This window comes from Oncorhynchus mykiss, chromosome 3 (assembly GCF_057628025.1).
Source record: "Oncorhynchus mykiss isolate SJ-2025 chromosome 3, ASM5762802v1, whole genome shotgun sequence".
In the NCBI taxonomy this organism is placed as follows: domain Eukaryota; kingdom Metazoa; phylum Chordata; class Actinopteri; order Salmoniformes; family Salmonidae; genus Oncorhynchus; species Oncorhynchus mykiss.
In genome coordinates, this window is record NC_143024.1 from 63,719,352 (window position 1) to 63,739,521 (window position 20,170).

Consider the following 20,170-nt stretch of genomic DNA (forward strand, 5'->3'; position numbering starts at 1 on the left):
CCTTCCCCAAACCCTAGCCCTAATCTTAACCACTCGTTATTAATGCCTAAACTGTTAACCTTTGAGTTGTTTCTGTTTTAACCTTGTAACCATGCAGAAGTAATACATGAAAAACAGATATTTTTCCATGGGCAGTGGGCCAGATTTGAACACATTCCGCCTCTGGAATATGTGTGCTAAGGTCAGTGGCTATAACCGTTGGACCACACAGGCAGGCCCTGAGGAAACTAATAATTTATTCTGCATATTGCTTGCCTTCAACAATCAGTGCCAGTCAAACGTTTGGACACCTACTCATTCAAGGGTTTTTATTTATTTTTACATTGTAGAATAATAGTGAAGACATCAAAACTATGAAATAACACATATGGAATCATCTAGTAACCAAAAAAGTCTTAAACAAATCAAAATATATTTTATATTTGAGACTCTTCAAAGTTGCCACACTGTTCTTGATGACAGCTTTTGCACACTCTTGGCATTCTCACCTGTAATGCATTTCAATTAACAGGTGTGCCTTGTTAAAAGTTCATTTGTGGAATTTCTTTCCTTCTTAACACGTTTGAGACAATCAGTTGTGTTGTGACAAGGTAGAGGTAACATACAGAAAATATACCTATTTGGTAAAATACCAAGTCCATATTATGTCAAGAACAGTTCATTTGCATTTTATTTAACTAGGCAAGTCAGTTAAGAACAACTTTTTCAATGATGGCCTAGGAACAGTGGGTTAACTACCTTGTTCAGGGTCAGAACAATAGATTATTATCTTGTCATTTGAATAATGGGATTTGATAATGCAACATTTCGGTTACTAGTCCAACGCTCTAACCACTAGGCTACCTGTCGCCCAGGTCACAGGTAGCAAAGAAAAACGACAGTCCATCATAAGCAAAGAGAAACGACAGTCAATCATTACTTTTAAGACATGAAGGTCGGTCAATCCAGAAAATTTGAATATTTTTGAACGTTTTTTCAAGTGCTGTCTCAAAAACCATCCAGCACTATGACGAAACTGTCTCTTCATGAGGACCGCCACAGGAAAGGAAGACCCAGACTTACCTCTGCTGCAGAGATTTACCAGACCCAAATGAATGCATCACAGAGTTTAAATAAAAGACACATTTCAACATCAACTGGTCAGAGGAGACTGTGTGAATCAGGCCTTCATTGTCAAATTGCTGCAAAGAAACCACTACTAAAGGACACCAATAAGAAGAGACTTGCTTGGGCCAAGAAACACGAGCAATGAACATTAGACCGGTGGAAATCTGTCCTTCGGTCTGATGAGTCCAAATTTGAGATTCTTGGTTCCAACTGTCTTGTCTTTGTGAGATGCAGAGTAGGTAAACAGATGATATCCGCATGGGTGGTTCCCACCGTGAAGCATGGAGGAGGAGGTGGGATGGTGTGGGGGTGCAAAGCATACTCAACCATCATGGCTATCACAGAATTCTGCAGTGATATGCCATCCCATCTGGTTTGTGCTTAGTGGGACTATCATGTTTTTGTTCAATAGAACAATGACCCAACACACCATCAGGCTGTGTAAGTGCTAACAAGAAGGAGAGTGATGGAGTTCTGCATTAGATGACCTGGCCTCCACAATCACCCAACCTCAACCCATTGAAGATGGTTTGGGATGAGTTGGTGCGCAGAGTGAAGGAAAAACTCCTTCAAGGTTGTTGGAAAAGCATTCCAGGTGAAGCTGGTTGAGAGAATTCCAAGAGTGTGCAAAGCTGTTAAAGGCAAAGGGTGGCTACTTTGAAGAATCTAAAATATAACATATATTTAAATGTTTTGGTTACTACGGGATTCCATATGTGTTATTTCATAGTTTTGATGTCTTCACTATTATTCTACAATGTAGAAAATAGTAAAATAAAGAAAAACTTGATTGAGTAGGTGTGTCCAAACTGTTGACTGGTACTGTATAATTAAACAATTTATGTAAGAAAAAAAAATTCTGTGTTGAAATATACATCTACCCCGTATAAATGTCAATGTGTTATAATCTACATACACTATATACTGTATACAAAAGTATGTGCTGAAGTGCTGAAGCGCGTAGCACGTAAAAATAATCTGTCCTCGGTTGCAACACTCACTACAGAGTTCCAAACTGCCTCTGGAAGCAACGTCAGCACAAGAACTGTTTGGAGCTTCATGAAATGGGTTTGCATGACTGAGCAGCCGCACACAAGCCTGAGATTACCATGCGCAATGCCAAGCGTGTGCTGGAGTTGTGTACATCTCATCGCCATTGGACTCTGGAGCAGTGGAAACGCTTTCTCTGGAGTGATTAATCACCTTTCACCATCTGGCAGTCCGTCAAATGAATCTGAGTGTTGCGGATGCCAGGAGAACAATACCTGCCCCAATACATAGTGCCAACTGTAAAGTTTGGTGGAGGAGGAATAATGGTCTGGTGCTGTTTTTAATGATTCGGGCTAGGCCCCTTAGAAGGGAAATCTTAATGCTACAGCATACAATGACATTCTAGGTGATTCTGTGCTTCCAACTTTGTGGCAACATTTTGGGGTAGGCCCTTTCCTGTTTCAGCATGACAATGCCCCCGTACCCAAAGAGAGGTCCATACAGAAATGGTTTGTTGAGATCGGTGTGGAAGAACGTGACTGGCCTGCACAGAACCCTGACCTCAACCCCATCGAACACCTTTGGGCTGAATTTGAATGCTGACTGCGAGCCAGGCCTAATCGCCTAACATCAGCGCCCGACATCACTAATACTCTTGTGGCTGAATGGAAGTCCCCGCAGAAATGTTCCACCATCTAGTGGAATGCCTTCCCAGAAGAGAGGAGGCTGTTAAAGCAGCAGAGGGACCAACTCCATTTTAATGCCCATGATTTTGGAATGAGATGTTCAACGAGCAGGTGTCCACATACTTTTGGTCATGTAGCATAAGAATTACCATGAGACACGCTGTAGCCTCCACATAGCCTAAAGTACAATGTAGTTATGGTGTGCATTGTATACTAACACTGCCTCTAGCTTCCCCCCAGATTGTAAATATTTCTTCAGAAATTATAATTTTCCTGCTGCAGGAAAGATGTTAATTTAATATAATATTACACTATGTGTACTACTGTACTTTAGTAAAGCTGTAGTTACTTTTTCTGTCCAAACATTTGGTATTTTTTTAAAATCCAGCTCATTAACTGATGTCAAACTCAACCTTAATGTGATTCGAGTACAGACAAACCCCATTTTAACCTTTTTCAAAATATCAATTGCTTTCTCCCAGAACAGAGGTTGGCCAAACCTCATATTGACATCGGTACAAATCAAAAGAGCAAAGCAATCACATCATAACTCATTTTTATTATAGTAATTTTGTTGGTGTCAAGTATGTCTATGATGAGCTTACAAGCAACAATCCAGAGTGAACTAAAAAAGGTAAAGAATGGTCTGAACAATGCTGATGGTAGCAACCCTCATGTGGCTCTGATGTTGGGGCTGGTGAAAGAGCTGCTGCTTCCCTCCTTCCTCTTCGTGTGCCTGCGCAGGTAGACAAGTATGGCTCCCAATGACCCTGCCGTCTTCACAATTAAACTTAGCAAATGTGCATTATGGATGTTTCGAAATGCTCCACGGATGGGAGTGCACATGTTCATATCTCTACTGAGAGTGTCATTGTCACCAGAGCACTAATGGTTGAAATGAACCTCAGTCACAGGGTGTTTGGATGTCGCTATCATGTAAGTATCAAACAAAGATCCAATCGGCTGTGAAGGCACAGTAGATAACAACGTTGGTGTTCCTTCTCAACCAGATGAAGAGCGGTCTCGGGTTTGGGACAATCTTGGTGTAGTAGAACACGCTGAGCCATAAACATGAAGACATGCTCGACAATGTTGGGTACATTAAAGTGCAAGTGAGCGCATTATTGATTGTTGTGTTTGGTGGCAAAAAGCTGAAGCCTGAAGAACACACTTGATGCAGAAATGTTAATAATGTCAATAAATTACTGGTAGCTCAAATCAAATCAAATCTTATTTGTCACATACACATGGTTAGCAGATGTTAACGCGAGTGTAGCGAAATGCTTGTGCTTCTAGTTCCGACAATGCAGTAATAACCAACGAGTAATCTAACCTATCAATTTCACAACAACTACCTTATACACACAAGTGTAAAGGAATGAAGAATATGTACATATTGATGCAGTAGATGGTATAGAGTACAGTATATACATATGAGATGAGTAATGTAGGTTATGTAAACATTATATGAAGTGGCATTGTTTAAAGTGGTTAGTGATTTTTACATATATTTTTCCATTGTTAAAGTGTCTGGAGTTGCGTCAGTATGTTGGCAGCAGCCAACATACCAGAACGTGTCAAAAAATATACCAACAAATGAAACCAACCCCATTATTATTGTATGTACTATACTCATCGCAGATCTCTCTTGGAAGGTTCTGAAGTTGAGTAGAGAATATTTCCACTCATTTCTCCCCTGTTGCAATTTCAATATAGTTGGCCCATGAAGCTTGTTTTTTTATGCTAATGATGCTAACAGGCTATAGGGATGGAAGACTCAACAACATGAAGACCAAAATAAACAGTGACCTATAGGGATATTTAGTTCCTGGATTCAAGCAAACCGCAAAGCACCGACAGGGTACCGGCACAGAGTCAATGTGCGGGTCACTGGTTAGTGGAGGTAATTGAGATAATATGTACATGTAGGTAGAGTTATTAAAGTGACTATACATAGATAATAACAGAGAGTAGCAGCAGAGTAAAAGAGGGCGTGGGGGTCAGTGCAAATAGTCTGGGTAGCCATTTGGTTAGATGTTCAGGAGTCTTGTGGCTTGGGGGTAGAAGCTGTTTAGAAGCATCTTGGACCTAGACTTGGTGCTCCAATACCGCTTGCCGTGCAGTAGCAGAGAGAACATTTTATGACAAGTGTGGCTGGAGTCTTTGACAATGTCTTTAATGGGCAAAAGACCTGCCCATCTAGATGTGTGAAGGTTAGTGTCTTTTCTGTAGGGGAGCTAATGATCCACCATGTATGACATTCCTGGGAGTGAGTAAACTTACATTCTTTGTTACCATAGCATTTTTTTATGTTCTCTATAGTTTATGTACTTGAAAATGTATAAATTGACCAATTCGGCACATTTGGGCTAACTCCTAGCAAACTTGAAACCAAATGTTGTGTAGTGTTGTAATTCGTCACTGGATCAGTCTGAAACGTTGCACCAGTACCGCTTGCACACACACTGCAGTAATTTTGTGGACAACATCTAAATTACACCTAAAATCCTATCAGAATGTATCGCCTTTCTCGTGCATTTCAAAGTTGATCGAACAAAAAACGATAGAAATTGCATGTTTTTTGGTTTGTATTATCTTTTACCAGATCTAATATGTTATATTCTCCTACATCAATTTCACATTTCCCCAAACTTCAACGTATTTCCTTTCAAATCGTATCAAGCAATATGCATATCCTTGCTTCAGGTCCCGAGTGACAGGCAGTTGGTTAGATTTGGGTATGTCATTTTAGGCAAAAATTTAAAAAAGGGTCTGATCCTTACTTCACTTAAAAAATGTAACATTGACCTAATAAAAACAGTTCTGTAGGAATAGGGTTTTGCCGTAAGCCTAATACATTATCACAGCATATTGGTTATATGCCTGCCAATATTGCTCTTCTCAGACCATATCATATTTCAAAACTCAAGCTTTGATAACAAAATAGATCAGTTGGTGTAGTACTTGCAAGGCACAGCTGAGCATAAATTGAAATAATTTGCTTTTTTTTATCTTACTGAATGATGGTACCTGCATCTGATGCTCATGGTGGTTTCAGGACAATTGTGAACTCAGAAAAAAAACAAGGTAATCATGACGTCAGTGATCTTCAGGTCGGAAAGTTGGAACTCATAAAACATACCCGAGTTTCCGACTTTGAATTCCGAGATGGGTGACCGTTCAAAACAGTCGGATCTCATTTTTGTTCAGTTCCCAGTTGACTTGAACGCGCTGAAGACAGAAGTCTGAGATTTCCAAGTTTCCAGTTGTTTTGAACACGATATTACTCTCAGCGGAGGGAGGGAGAGAGCAGCATATCATCTGCCTCTCACAGTCCCTGCTCATAAAAACAGCAGCTCTTTGCTGTATTCTTTGACAGTCACTCTCTGGTCATGGTTTTATAAAAGTCATGAAATCTTACGTAGGCTAGTTTCAAACTTTGCTGTGGCCAGGGTCGTGGAAGCTATAGGCAAGGTGATTGGAGGTGTTTTGGGTCATTGTCCTGTTGAAAAACAAATGATAGTCCCACTAAGCGCAAACCAGATGGCATGGCGCATAACTACAGAATGTTGTGGTAGCCATGCTGGTTGAGTGTGCCTTGAATTCTAAATAAAACACTGACAGTGTCAGCAGCAAAGCACCCCCACACCATCACACCTCCTCCTTCAGGCTTCATGGTGGGAACCACACATGGGGAGATCATCCGTTCACTTACTCTGCGTCTCATAAAGACACGGCAGTTGGAACAAAAAATCTCAAATTTGGACTCATCAGACCAAAGGACAGATTTCCACCGGTCTAATGTCCATTGCTCGTGTTTCTTGACCCAAGCAAGTCTCTTCTTCTTATCGGTGTCCTTTAGTAGTGGTTTCTTAGCAGCAATTTGACAATGAAGGCCTGATTCATGCAATCTCCTCTGACCAGTTGATGTTGAGATGTTTCTGTTACTTGAACTCTGTGAAGCATTTATTTGGGCTGCAATTTGATGTGCAGTTAACTCTAATGAACTTATCCTCTGCAGCAGAGGTAAGTCTGGGTCTTTCTTTCCTGTGGTCGTCCTCATGAGATCCAGTTTCATCATAGCGCTAGAAGGTTATTGCGACTACACTTGAAGAAATGTTCAAAGTTCTGGAAATTTTCACAACACAACTGATTGGCTCAAATGCATTAAGAAGGAAATAAATTCCACAAATTAACTTTTAACAAGGCACACCTGTTAATTGAAATGCATTCCATGAAGCTGGTTGAGAGAATGTCAAGAGTGTGCAAAGCTGTCATCAAGGCAAAGGGTGGCTACTCTGAAGAATCTCAAATATTAAATCTATTTTGATTTGTTTAACACTTTTTTTGGTTACTACATGATTCCATATGTGTTATTTCATAGTATTGATGTCTTTATTCTACAATATAGAAAATAGTACAAAAAACCCTTGTGTGTCCAAACTTTTGACTGGTACTGTAGCTTTCATTAAATATGGAATTAATCACAAAAACAGAGCTGTATTAGGACAGTTTCCCTTTAACATTAGAAAAGCCGGGCCTCGATATACCCCTAGGCTACCTAAGCAATTGACAAATCTTCTTGACGTTAACATTCTAACAGTCTAATAATTAATGTATTAATATAGGCCTATGCCTATCGCAAAAATAATCATTTGGTTGTGTTGATGAAGATCTTAGGAGAAGAAAATGTATTTAGTTTTGACGTCTTCCCTATTATTCTACAATGTAGAAAATAGTAAAATAAAGAAAAACCCTTGAATGAGTAGGTGTGTCTAAACTTTTGACTGGTACTGTATATATATATATATATATATTTTTTTTTAGTTTTGTTTTTTGTTGTTGTTGCCTGTTTTGCATGTGGTGGTGAGGCAGACAGCAGAAAATACAGAGCGTAGGGATTGGTAATGTTCTCTAGTAGCACTGTGATTGGCTCAGTGTTCTGTCACTCATGGGGACACCACGTCACTGCAAGAACTACAGGGAGAGCTTGAAAATTCAAACCCCTTGGGTGCTGCCATTGATTTACATTAGAAGTGCCTATTCAGGAAGGCTCAATGTCATAGGGCATAGAGAAAATTACATAAAATCTGGCCATATCTACCATAGCTTTGATTGGAATGATCATGTCAACATCATACTTCCAAAATCTTAGCTAGTAAGCAGTCATCATAATGACGAGTGGTTTTGGCGCGCTGAGGAGATCTCGAACACTGGGTACACTCGTCTCCAGCCAGTACGTCGGTACAAGGAAAAGGCTGACCGCCACGGCAGTGAGGCGCCTGTTTTCTCTCCGGGTGACCAGGTCTGGCTCTCCACCCGGAACCTGCCCCTCCGCCTGCCCTGCTGGAAGCTGAGCTAGTGGTTTGTGGGGCCGTTTAAAGTCCTGAGAAGGGTTAATGAGGTAACGTACTGTTTGCAGCTCCCTGTTGATTACAACATTAACCCAACCTTTCATGAGTCTCTCCTCAGGCCAGTGGTGCCTGGGCCCCTCACTGAGGCTGGACCCAGTGATGCCCCTCCGCCTCCTCTGGACATCGAGGGAGGTCCGGCCTCCTCGGTGCGTGAAGTCCTGGATTCGAGGCGTCGGGCGTGGGTCTCCAGTGTTTGTTTTGGGCTTTGTCCCCGTCATGTTCATGACATACTCTTTTTTGGGTAGAGAAATAAAACCCTCTATTTCGTATTCCTGTGCCTGTCTCCTATCATTATGCAATTTGACAACTACAATGACTTGTGATAGTCAATGTCATTCCATACTGGATTTTGCTAAGAGGGAAGGCCCATACCATATCCAGTGAGCATGGACCATACCCAGTGTGCATATATCATGCAAACCATAGAGTGAGTAAGTAGGAACTCTGCACAATAGCAAACAATAACATTGTTCCATTGCTGCGAAGATTTAGTTGTAGAAAATGTAGACATTGTACATATTTACTATTTCAATGACAGTACAAATTATATTTTTTTCACAATAATGTCATTGTATTTGTAATCAGATTTGTCTATGGGGACTTATGTCAAAAGTAAGTGATTTGCAAAAAAAATGTATACAATAAACATTCATAAAAGTACAGTCTCAGAGCTTCAAAATGGTATATCATACTGTAGTTTGAGGAAACATGCGGCTTTGAACGTTGATAAACTTGTTATCCCAATATGAGACAACTAGAAGAAAATGGTCTTTGTAAGATTGTTATGAGATTTTCACACGTGCTAGTGAGCTCTTCTTTGTTTAACCAGGTAGGCCAGTTGAAAACAAGTTCTCATTTACAACTGCGACCTGGCCAAGATAAAGCAAAGCAGTGTGACACAAACAACAACATAGAGTTACACATGGAATAAACAAACGTACAGTCAATAACACATGGCTTGCCAGGAAGGATCCTGTCTTTCTACAGTGCCGAGCAAATGTCTCCACACCCCTTTTCTTATTTTGCTGCCTTAAAATTAAATCGAAAAAGGGATAAAATTGGATTTGTTTCTTACTTATATCCACTACTTGCTCCACATTTTCAAAGTGAAAGAAAAAACTAAGATGTCTTGATTATGTAAGTCTTCACACCCCAGAAGTAATACTTGGTGGAAAGAATTTTGGCAGCAATTACAGCTGTGAATAATTTTGAATAGGATTCTACCAACTCTGTACAACTCTTAAGGCAACATATATGGATGGTTCCACCAATTCGGTGCCTTTTGAGATGTGTCAATTGGTGGAAAAAAAAAACAGTTGGCAGTCATAAAAAAAATGTTTTATTTTACCTTTATTTAACTAGGCAAGTTATGAGTCAGTCAATGACAGCCTAGGAACAGTGGGTTGCACAACCCTACCAGCTGGATACTCCCCGTAGCCAGGCCAGTGCGGTGAGGTGGAATAGACTTCACTGGGCTGTGCTGCCGAACCGGGGACACCATGCGTAGGGCTGGTGCCATGTACCCCGGCCCGAGGAGACGCACTGGAGACCAGATGCGCTGAGCCGGTTTCATGGCACCTGGCTCGATGCCCACTCTAGCCCGGCCGATACGAGGCGCTGCGATGTAACGCACCGGGATATGCCTGCGCACCGGGGACACTGTGCGCCTCACGGCATAACGCGGTGCCTGCCCGGTCCACCTCTCTCCATGGTAAGCACGGGGAGTTGGCTCAGGTCTCCTACCTGACTTAGCCACACTCCCCGTGTGCCCCCCCCCAATACATTTTTGGGGCTGCCTCCTCATACCACCGCCGCTCAGCTTTCGATATTCCCCAGCCTGTGTCCAGGGTCCCTCTCCGTTCAAAATATCCTCCCATGTCCAGGAGTCTTGAGATTTCTGCTGCTGCCCGTTATCACCCTGCTTGTTCCTTGGTTGGTGGGTGATTCTGTAATGTTCGTTGTAGGTGGAAGAAGAGGAGGACCAATGCGTAGCGTGGTAGGTGTCCATATTCTTTAATCAAGTAATTGAACACTGAAACAAAACAATAAAACGACAAACGAACAGTCCTGAATGGTGCTGAAAAAACACTGAACAGAAAATAATCACCCACACCACACAGGTGGGAAAAGGCTACCTAAGTATGATTCTCAATCAGAGACAACTAACGACACCTGCCTCTGATTGAGAACCATACCAGGCCAAACACAAAAATACCACATAGAAAAAGGAACATAGACTACCCACCCAACTCACGCCCTGACCATACTTAAGCAAAGACATAACAAAAGATCTAAGGTCAAAACGTGACAAATGTCAATACCATTGTAAAGCACAATTTCTCCCCTTTCCAACAAAATCAATGACATGAGCACCACTCTGCCCGTTTCTGCACAATTCAACAAGTCAATGAGCTCCGTCGGGTCTTTTTAAAAATGGCGGGTGGGGAAGCGAAACCAATGCGTGATAGTAAGAAAGACAGATGTTGTGTGGGAAAACATATTTTTTTCACTCGATCTGTCCAACTTATCATCTTATCGCCTCAAAAATGTAAATTAAACACTATAAAGAGTTTATGAAATGTGTCATTACAAACCTATTTGAAGGTTTGTGTCGAATTTGAATCGGGTTTTTAGGGCGGTGCTAAAGTGATCTTCAGAAGTAAACAGCGGCTTTGAGAGTGATGCTCGCTTGCAGTGATGACGCAAGAAATGACTAGGTATCCCCCCCTTACCCCCGTCACTCTCCATTTCTGTTTTTTAAACGATGAGAGAAATGCTACACCTGGTGGAGAGAGATTGTAAGACAGAAATAGTTGCTTTATGCGTGCTGTACGTTACAGCATGACACGTCACGATGTAACGGAGGGTCAGTTTTTCAACTTTTCTCCAATACTATAGAGCCATTACCATGTCGGTCAACGCTTGAATAGAAACGTAGTTCACACCCCAAATTTTGAAGTCAACACTGTCGCAACAGTCCCATTAGTTTTCTTTGCAGCCTCGTTTCAATGTCGCGATTGCGCACATTTGTACGGAATGGGGTGAGTTTACGTTAAATGTGTGGTTTCACACTATGCTTTACACTATGATTTGACTAGTAGATGTTCAGTGTTTCTTTTGAAAAAAAGATTTTGAAAGAAATACACTGAGCACACAAAACATTAAGAACACCTGCACTTTTTCTTTTTCTATATTCTTAGGGGGTAGATCAGCTTTAATACTGCAGATAGAGTTTAGCTTCCATCAATTGAATTGTCTGCATCATTTCCAATCCCCCATATATTTTTTTGAAAAAAGATATATACACTGTATATAGATATATTTTTAAATACATTTTCCTTTATTATTTTCCCCTAACCCTACCACCCCTCCCCTAACTGGAGTAAACTAATGGATAACAACACTTAGGCTTCTAATTCCAGTTTATACCTACTATATACATTTTACAGACACAATGTATTTTACAATAGTTATCTTTTGTTTGTTTTTAATCCCATCCTTCAGATCATTCAACCCCTCCCATTTATCCCTGAAGACCATCCAGTTTGATCTCTATTTTTCCACACATTTTTAACTGTGCTGTTTCACAACAGTTCTGAACCTAAATTCATTTTACAGTCACAGTATATTTTACATTAGTTATCTGTTGTTTTTAATCCCACCCTTTAGAGTCACTCAATTTAGTGTATGTCAACTTCTGACACACTGGAATTGTGAATTATAAATGAAATAATCTGCCTGTAAACAATGGTTGGAAAAATGACTTGTCATGCACAAGGTAGATGTCCTAACCGACTTGCCAAAACTGTAGTTGTTAACAAGAAATTTGTGGAGTGTTTGAAAACTGTTTTTTATGACTCCAACCTAAGTGTATGTAAACGTCCGACTTCAACTGTAGTTAAACTGGGTAAACATCTGCTTTTCCCATGGCATAGACTGACCTGGTGAATCCAGGTGAAAGCTATGATCCCTTATTGATGTCACTTAAATCCACTTCAATCAGTGTAGATTAAGGGGAGGAGACAGGTTAAATTGTATGTTTAAGCCTTGAGACAATTGAGACATGGATTGTGTATGAGTGCCATTCAGAGGGTGAATGGGCAATACAATATTTAAGTGACTTTGAACAGGGTATGTAAGTAGGTGCCAGGCGCAAATGGTTTGTGTCAAGAACTGCAACACTGCTGGGTTTTTCAACAACTTGTGGAGTCCATGCTGAACGAATTGAGTCTGTTCTGAGGCCACCCTCTGAGGAAGATGTTCCTAATGTTTGGTATACTCTGTTCTGTTTCACCATATTAAAACAAGAGCTCAGTTCACAAAACATGGTTGACCTTTTAAACTTAAAATTAATCATTCAATAATTAATAATATTCAGAAATGACTTTGTCAAAACAGCTAAATACTGTAACTAGGGTTCTACAATGATGGTGAAAACTTGGAGACATGTTGAGGTTTAGTGGGTTAAAATATTCCTTGAAGTCACAAAGGGTGCACAGAGGGAAATGTCAAAATGCAGAATGTTGGCACTTTAGCAAGTCTTTATTCATATACAAAATCGTATTTATTGAATTATCCATGTGCTCTGTATTAAAGGTCACTTCATTGAATATAACATGTTTTTAAAATTCAATATTGGTGCACAATGTCTAAATACCAATTCCTCATTTTGTGGCACTCCACATACTGCCACCACAATACAGTTTATTTTTCAAACGACCATACTGTGAAGTAGGAACTAGCTTTAAACGCCCTCGATCCTGTAACCAGTCTCATTTGTTTGCCTAACATTAAAGAGTGCTTTGTGTACACCAGTGGCGGTCAATGCCGTTTAAGATGAGGGAGAACATTTGTTTTTCATGAGCATGGCCTTATTTCTATTACAGCATATTGGATGACTCATTCAAATTCCATTCGCCCAGTTCAATGTGACAGCAATAGGTTCAGGCTACTACATGATGCTCAAATTTGCCCTATACCCATCATGAGGCTGCTACAACCTAGCCTATGAATGAAAGTTTACAATGTAGGTGCACACAGGTTGAGAGACACATTTGAGGTGACAGACAGTGACACATAGACAGACAGTGACATTCAACACCGCCTTGCACACTCTTGCCTGCATCTAGCTGATATAGGGTGTAATCATTAGTCCAACTGTCGCAAACTATAATTTCTATTGGACAAATTCTGGTTTGTTTATCCCCGTTTTGTTCCGTTTGCTTCTGTTTTAAGAAATGTTTTTCAACAAAATCGGTGGAATGAGTACACCCCTGATCATGCGTAATAACAGTTCACTTTCATAGGAGCCACGTTGTATTCCTTCTATGCACTCTCCTCTCACCTTGTCCCTTTGCTTGTGGCCTTCAATACAACACATCAGCTGCATGTGACCAGGTGAAAAAATCTTTCCAAGCCAAACCACTACGCACAGCCTACATCATTGTCACCATATTAGCTAAAGTAAAGTCATAGTCAGCTTAACTAATATAACTAATGCGTTAGTAAACCCGCTACAATCATGCAGTAATGTTAGTTTACAGTCCGTAAGCCATTACACCGGGGACCCGGTGGCAATAAATTAATAATACCAAAAGCTTACCTTGACTTGGAAGAGTTCCAGTGTTGTGTTGGATAGTCAGAGCCAGCTAGCTAACTTAGCATCCCTCTGTTTGAGCAGGGTTTTTCAGTAGGCTAAACTAGCTAGCTGCATTTGCTAGCTAAGGAAGTGAAACCCGAAAGTGAAAAAAATATAAAATCTCTCGACATATTTCTCTCTTGCTTCTCCTTCATTTTGGAAAAAATAATTTGTTCAAAACTGTTCAACTATTGTCTTTCTCTCTCTTTGAGTCAACTACTCACCTCATTTTACACACTGCAGTGATAGCTACTGTAGCTGGTGCTTATGCTTTCAGTACTAGATTAATTCTCTTATCCTTTGATTGGGTGAACAACATGTAATTTCATGCTGCAAGAGCTCTGATAGATTGGAGGACGTCCTCCGGAAGTTGTCATAATTACTGTGTAAGTCTATGGAAGGGGGTCAGAACCATGAGCTTCCTAGGTTTTGTATTGAAGTTAATATACCCAGAGGAGGATGGAAACTAGCTGTCCTCTGGCTACACCATGGTACTACCCTACAGAGTACTATTGAGGCTACTGTAGACCTTCTTTGCAAAATTGTTTGAAACAATTGTTTGGTGATGTGATTATATTCAGCATTGTTTTCTTAATCAATTGTTTGGTGACGTGATTATAGTCAGTATAGTTGTATCTAAAAAGGATAACTTTTAAAATGTTTTAGAATTTACATTTTTAGGAAATTCACTGAGGAGGATGGTTCTCCCCTTCCTCCTCTGAGGAGCCTCTACTGGTGTACACAGTATACTAATACAAAGTAGCTCCGTGCTGGCTGTAAACAGAATGAGAGAAGCTGAAGCACAGGGAGATACAGAGTGAGAACTGGTCCTGCATGGCTCAGTTGGTAGTGCATGGCACTTGTACCACCAGGGTTGGCGGGCCACCCATACTTAAAATGTATGCCCGCATAACTGTATTTCGGTTTGGATAAAAGTGTCTGCTGAATGGCATATATTATTATTAACTGATAAATCACAGTGTGTGTCCACAGGGATCCATGTCACCATATAAGTATTTTCTATAGATGCATATTACAGTGATCTACAGTGTCTGCATCATGTATGTCACAGTAACCCTCATCTGGCTCTACAGTGCTTGGGGCTGGGAGAAAGGCCTGCTGCGTTCTTCCATCTTCTTCATGTGCCTTCACAGGTACACAAAGGTCCTTCCCCAGGACAATATCATGATGTCGAAACCCAGGAATAGATATACCAAGTGAATTGGTGCTACAGTACACCGTGTTCTAGATATGAGGGGGAATCTCAAATAAACACAACAATTATGTTAAACACAGTGGTGGTAAAATAAATGTCTCCCCAAAGACCAGTAAACACAGCATTATCCATCTTTGAAAATACTCCCTTTCACTGGAGACATATTTTACAACCATACCTTGAGCAACCGTAATAGATCTGGAGCAATCCAGTTTGCATGCACGCAAAAGGGGTTTTCTCAGGTGGCTTTCCACTCATTTACGTTTTGAGAAGAAAACACACCTAGCAATATGCAAAGTATTTTAGCTGAAATGAAACTTCCTTGGCCTTGCCCATTGCCACACTACTAAAGCCACTCATGGAGACACCATGTTATCTTATGATTGACAGAACCATGGGTTAGACCATATATAAAAGAAAAAGGGCAATATAAATGGGTACTCCACGGTAATACATTTATGATGCAATTAATTAAATAAAATAGCAGGAATTCATTTTTTTAATTGGACACTTAATTGGATGAATAAGAATATATCCCGGTGTTGTAATATTTGACTCGACTCGTCAGGATAAAATACTGCAGAAAGCACAATTAATTTAGAGACAACACAATTTCCCACCCATTAAAGTAATTAAATACTGTGGCTTTGTGATTGAATTAGGTCAGATTCCATTTTGCACATTTACCATAACAACATTTGTAGGAAGGAGGATGTAGTTTCACAGCACATAATGAATGTTTCTACTATATCAGGATACAAAGGACCACCTCTTGGCATTTACCATCCTTGGTCTATGTATGGTTCTACACGCATGTAAAAACAACACAATCACTCATATAAAGACAATAAGAAAGTTAAAGATTGAGATACAGGTGATGTAGCATAAAACTTCTCTGAAAGAGATCATTATTTTTCAAAAAGAATGTTTGGTTTTATTAAACATATATTCATAATATACCTGTACAATTATAGCCATACAAAATGGGCCCTCAAAATAACCACAATATCAACATGAGTACAAAAAGGATTTCAGAGTCTCAGAGGTTAACCATAACTTGCTGTCAAGGACACTTTAATATGAAAGGAAAAAATGTTTTCAGGCAATACTTCCGCCAATTTCATTATTTTGGTGATGGTGTGTTTATGAACTGTTGCTCATCAAAGATGTTTGCGTATACGATTTTCATTCTCATTCTCTGTTTTATTATTGATAAACTGTCAAACTGTGTTATTTTGCACTTAGTGCCGATTATCCTTTCCCACTTAATTTTCAGAGAAAAATTACACTAAACTAAGCATCAATATCCAGCATTAAATACCAGTATTTTCTAATCACTTTATACTGTAGATCTAACACAGGGATACTGTTGACGTCAAGCAGTAGCAATGAATTAAAAACTTTTAATAAAAAATACAATATAAAATGGTAGCAAATGCGTGAACAGATCAAACGTGTGACAGAACAAAATGTTTACTGAAGGAAACAAACAAAACAATAAAAATACCCAAAATAAATCTAAAAAGCTTGGGTGAACAACTTAAGCTTTGTATATGGCAGCTCTTTGAAGACTCCTCTAACCCTTGGCCCGGCAGCCACTTCTGTGGTATATGATGGTTAGGTTTTCTTGCTAGGGGACCGCTAGCAGATGTTCCAGTTAGCTGGGTTATTTTTACATTCCCTTTCTTGCAGCAATACAATCAAGCCCAGCATGTGTATTAGAAACCTCAAGAACATTGTGGAGAAAGAAGAATTTTAAATCAAACTTTCAAATAATTATAATGTAGGAAACCGGTCCGGGGCACCTAATTTTTAAATGGCTTTATTTAAGGATATATTGAAATGGAGATTTAATTTTAATATCAGTTCTTTGTGGAATTAATTTAATCTTAATTAATCACTGCATTATCAAGATCAGTAAAACAATACTTATCTTACTCTGTGTTTTTCAATAGTATATTATCTAAGATGGCCTTTGCGTTTTGTCTTTTCAACCATTCCATTCTGTTAAACTTCTAACCATTTTCTTAGGAATTTGAAATAGATTCATTGCATGTGTGCGTAGATTCTCTGAGTCAGAACATGAGATTTCTTCCCCACATGACAGTGGGAGAGTTTAATCTTCGCAATCTACATACATTGAGCCACCAAAACAGTGCCACTGTCCATGTTTTCCTCTATGTGGCTTTATACCATAACATTGCCTACACTTCCTATAACATTGCCTGCCTATTCTAACCATTCCAGGCTCTTTGTATTCCTATCATTGGATAAATCCGTTGCACCATACCCAAATGCTTCAATCTCTTATGGCACCATTTTCCTGTCCCATCACCAGCATTCGTAAGCCGACCGGTCAACATCTTTGCAGCTACAAGTCCTGTCCTACGAAATATCTAGACAGAAATGGGAAGACGTTCCCCACCAGGATATTCCCACAGTTCCCTAAAGGAGAATGAATTCTTCATTTCTACCGCAGAGGAGCGAGGAAAAAGTCTGGATGTCTCCTCCCGTGCAGACAGCTGGACAAAACAGAATAAAGGTAAGCAGCGATGGCTAAAAGGCTTGGCTGGATGCTGTGGTCAGATGTAGTACTCCCTGTTGTCCCTGAGGGTGGCGCTGTCGTGAAGGTGGAGCTCTGTCCGGTAGGCTGATTCGGCCCGGTAGACCGGTTCGGCCTGGTAGGCTGCTTCTCTCCGGTAGGCTGTTTCCAGGTTGTGTCGGTGCTCCTTCTCCTTGATGCTGGCATCTCTCTGGGCTTGCCGGTGTTGGTAAAGGAAACGGGTCATCACCACCACCACACACAGAGTGATGAAGACCACTGCTGTCACCACTCCTGTAGACGAGCAAGGGTTAGTTATGACATCACAGGTTAGGTTATCAAGGAGACAACCACAAAAATGAGTGAAAGGTAAGAGAGCGAGAGAAAGGAAGGAAAGGAAGAAAGAAAAATAGGCTAATTTCATATTAAGACAGGACCAATAAATTAAGACAAAATAGAGAAACAAACCTCCAATTACTGCTGAATCATGCCGGGTGTCATTGCCTTGCTGCTCCTTATCTTTGTTTGCTTTCGCAGCTTGATCTGGCAGAGAAGAAAAGAGAAGCCAGCTAATTAATTAACTTTCAGTAATGAGTGAATGAGCTGTGCAGCCAACGGATGTTCCTCAACAGGGTGTATGTGGCAGAAGATAACGTATTTTTGTAACTGTGTAAACAATGATAACAAAACTTCCATTAGGCTGTCAGGCATCAGCTCATTGTGGTGTCGATTTGTTCCTGATTTATCCCTAAAATGTAATAATGATGCTTTAAGCCAGAGACAAAACTGGACATCCACAGTTGATTCCACACACCTTCAAATTGTTTCCAGAATGAAAGCTGAACAGCTGTGGCATAGTAAACAAACAAATATATTTGTTCGACCTGAGTTTTATCCAGTTAGCTAAGTGGACACTGTGTTTTACAATAGCTTACCTGAGAGTGGGTGTGAAGTTGTTGAGTCAGCCAGCACCCCACAGTTAGACTCCACCAGGTGACCCCGTACGCTGACCAATGAGCTGCCACGGTTTAGTAGCGCTGCCTTCAGTGGAGCCACGTGATTGAACTGGACTGATGAGAGGCAGCCAATGAAGCCCTTAGATCCTGCCTGCATCACCTCCTCATCAAAATTTTCTCCTCCTGTAATTCAGGATTAACATTGAGCTGTTAAAGCAGTATAGTCTCTCACGGGAAAGAAAGTTATCCCACAAGAGAACAAGTTTCTTGTGAGCTAAAACAAATAAAACATATCAAATCAAATCCAATTTTTATTTGTCACATGCGCTGAAAACAACAGGTGTTGCTTACTTACAAGCCCTTAACCAACAATGCTTTAAGAAGTTTAAAAACGTGTTAAGTAAAAAATAGATAATAAAAAAATAACAAATAATAACATATAATTAAACAGCAGCAGTACAATAACAAGCGAGGCTATATACAGGGGGTACCGGTTAGTTGAGGTAATTGAGGTAATATATAGGTAGAGTTAAAGTGATTGCATAGACTATAAACAGAGAGTAGGAGCAGCGTAAAAGAGGGGTCTGGGTAGCCCTTTGATTAGCTGTTCAGGAGTCTTATGGCTTGGGGGTAGAAGCTGTTAAGAAGCCTTTTGGAACTAGACTTGGCGCTCTGGTACCACTTGCCGTGCGGTAGCATAGAGAGCAGTCTATGAATAGGGTGACTGGAGTCTTTGACAATTTTTAGGGACTTCCTCTGACACCGCCTGATATAGATGTCCTGGATGGCAGGAAGCTTATCCCCAGTGATGTACTGGGCCGGACGCACTACGCCCATAGTTCTTGCGGTCGGAGGCCGAGCAGTTGCCATACCAGGCAGTGATGCAACCAGGTCTCTGACCTCCTCCCTATAGGCTGTCTCATCGTTGTTGGTGATCAGGCCTACCACTGTTGTGTCGTCGACAAAACTTGATGATGGTGTTAGAGTCGTGCTATGTTAGTGAACAGGGAGTACAGGAGGGGACTGAGCACACACCCCTGAGGGGCCCCCGTGTTGAGGATCAGCGTGGGGGATGTGTTGTTCCCTACCCTTACCACCTGGGGACGGCCCGTCAGGAAGTCCAGGATCCAGTTGCAGAGGGAGATGCTTAGTCCCAGGGTCCTTAGCTTAGTGATGAGCTTTGAGGGCACTATGGTGTTGAACGCTGAGCTGTAGTCAATGGATAGCATTCTCACATAGTTGTTTCTTTTGTCCAGGTGGGATCTGTTGGGGTGGTATGCAAATTGGAGTGGGTCTAGGGTTTCTGGGATAATGGTGTTGATGTGAGCCATGACTAGCCTTTCAATGCTCTTCATGGCTACAGACGTGAGTGCTATGGGTCGGTAGTCATTTAGGCAGGTTACCTTAGTGTTGTTGGGCAAAGGGACTATGGTGGTCTGCTTGAAACATGTTGGTATTACAGACTCAGTCAAGGACCGGTTGAAATTGTCAGTGAAGACACTTGCCAGTTGGTCAGCACATGCTCGCAGTACACGTCCTGGAAATCCATCTGACCCTGCGGCCATGTGAATGTTGACCTGTTTAAAGGTCTTACTCACATCGGCTACGGAGATCGTGATCA

General features: G+C 40.8%; 1 protein-coding gene across 1 annotated transcript in view; it reads right to left on the minus strand.

The window, feature by feature from the left end:
* Positions 1–15,959: 15,959 nt before the first annotated feature.
* LOC110520175 (contactin-associated protein-like 5) overlaps positions 15,960–20,170 on the minus strand; it is a 119,712-nt gene continuing 115,501 nt past the window's right edge. The window contains exons 22-24 of the mRNA XM_021597305.3: positions 18,529–18,732; positions 18,062–18,136; positions 15,960–17,887 (exon numbers count right to left, since the gene is read on the minus strand). Coding sequence (XP_021452980.2) covers positions 17,634–17,887; positions 18,062–18,136; positions 18,529–18,732 — 533 coding nt within the window. The 3' untranslated portion in view covers positions 15,960–17,633. The remainder of the gene's footprint in view (positions 17,888–18,061; positions 18,137–18,528; positions 18,733–20,170) is intronic.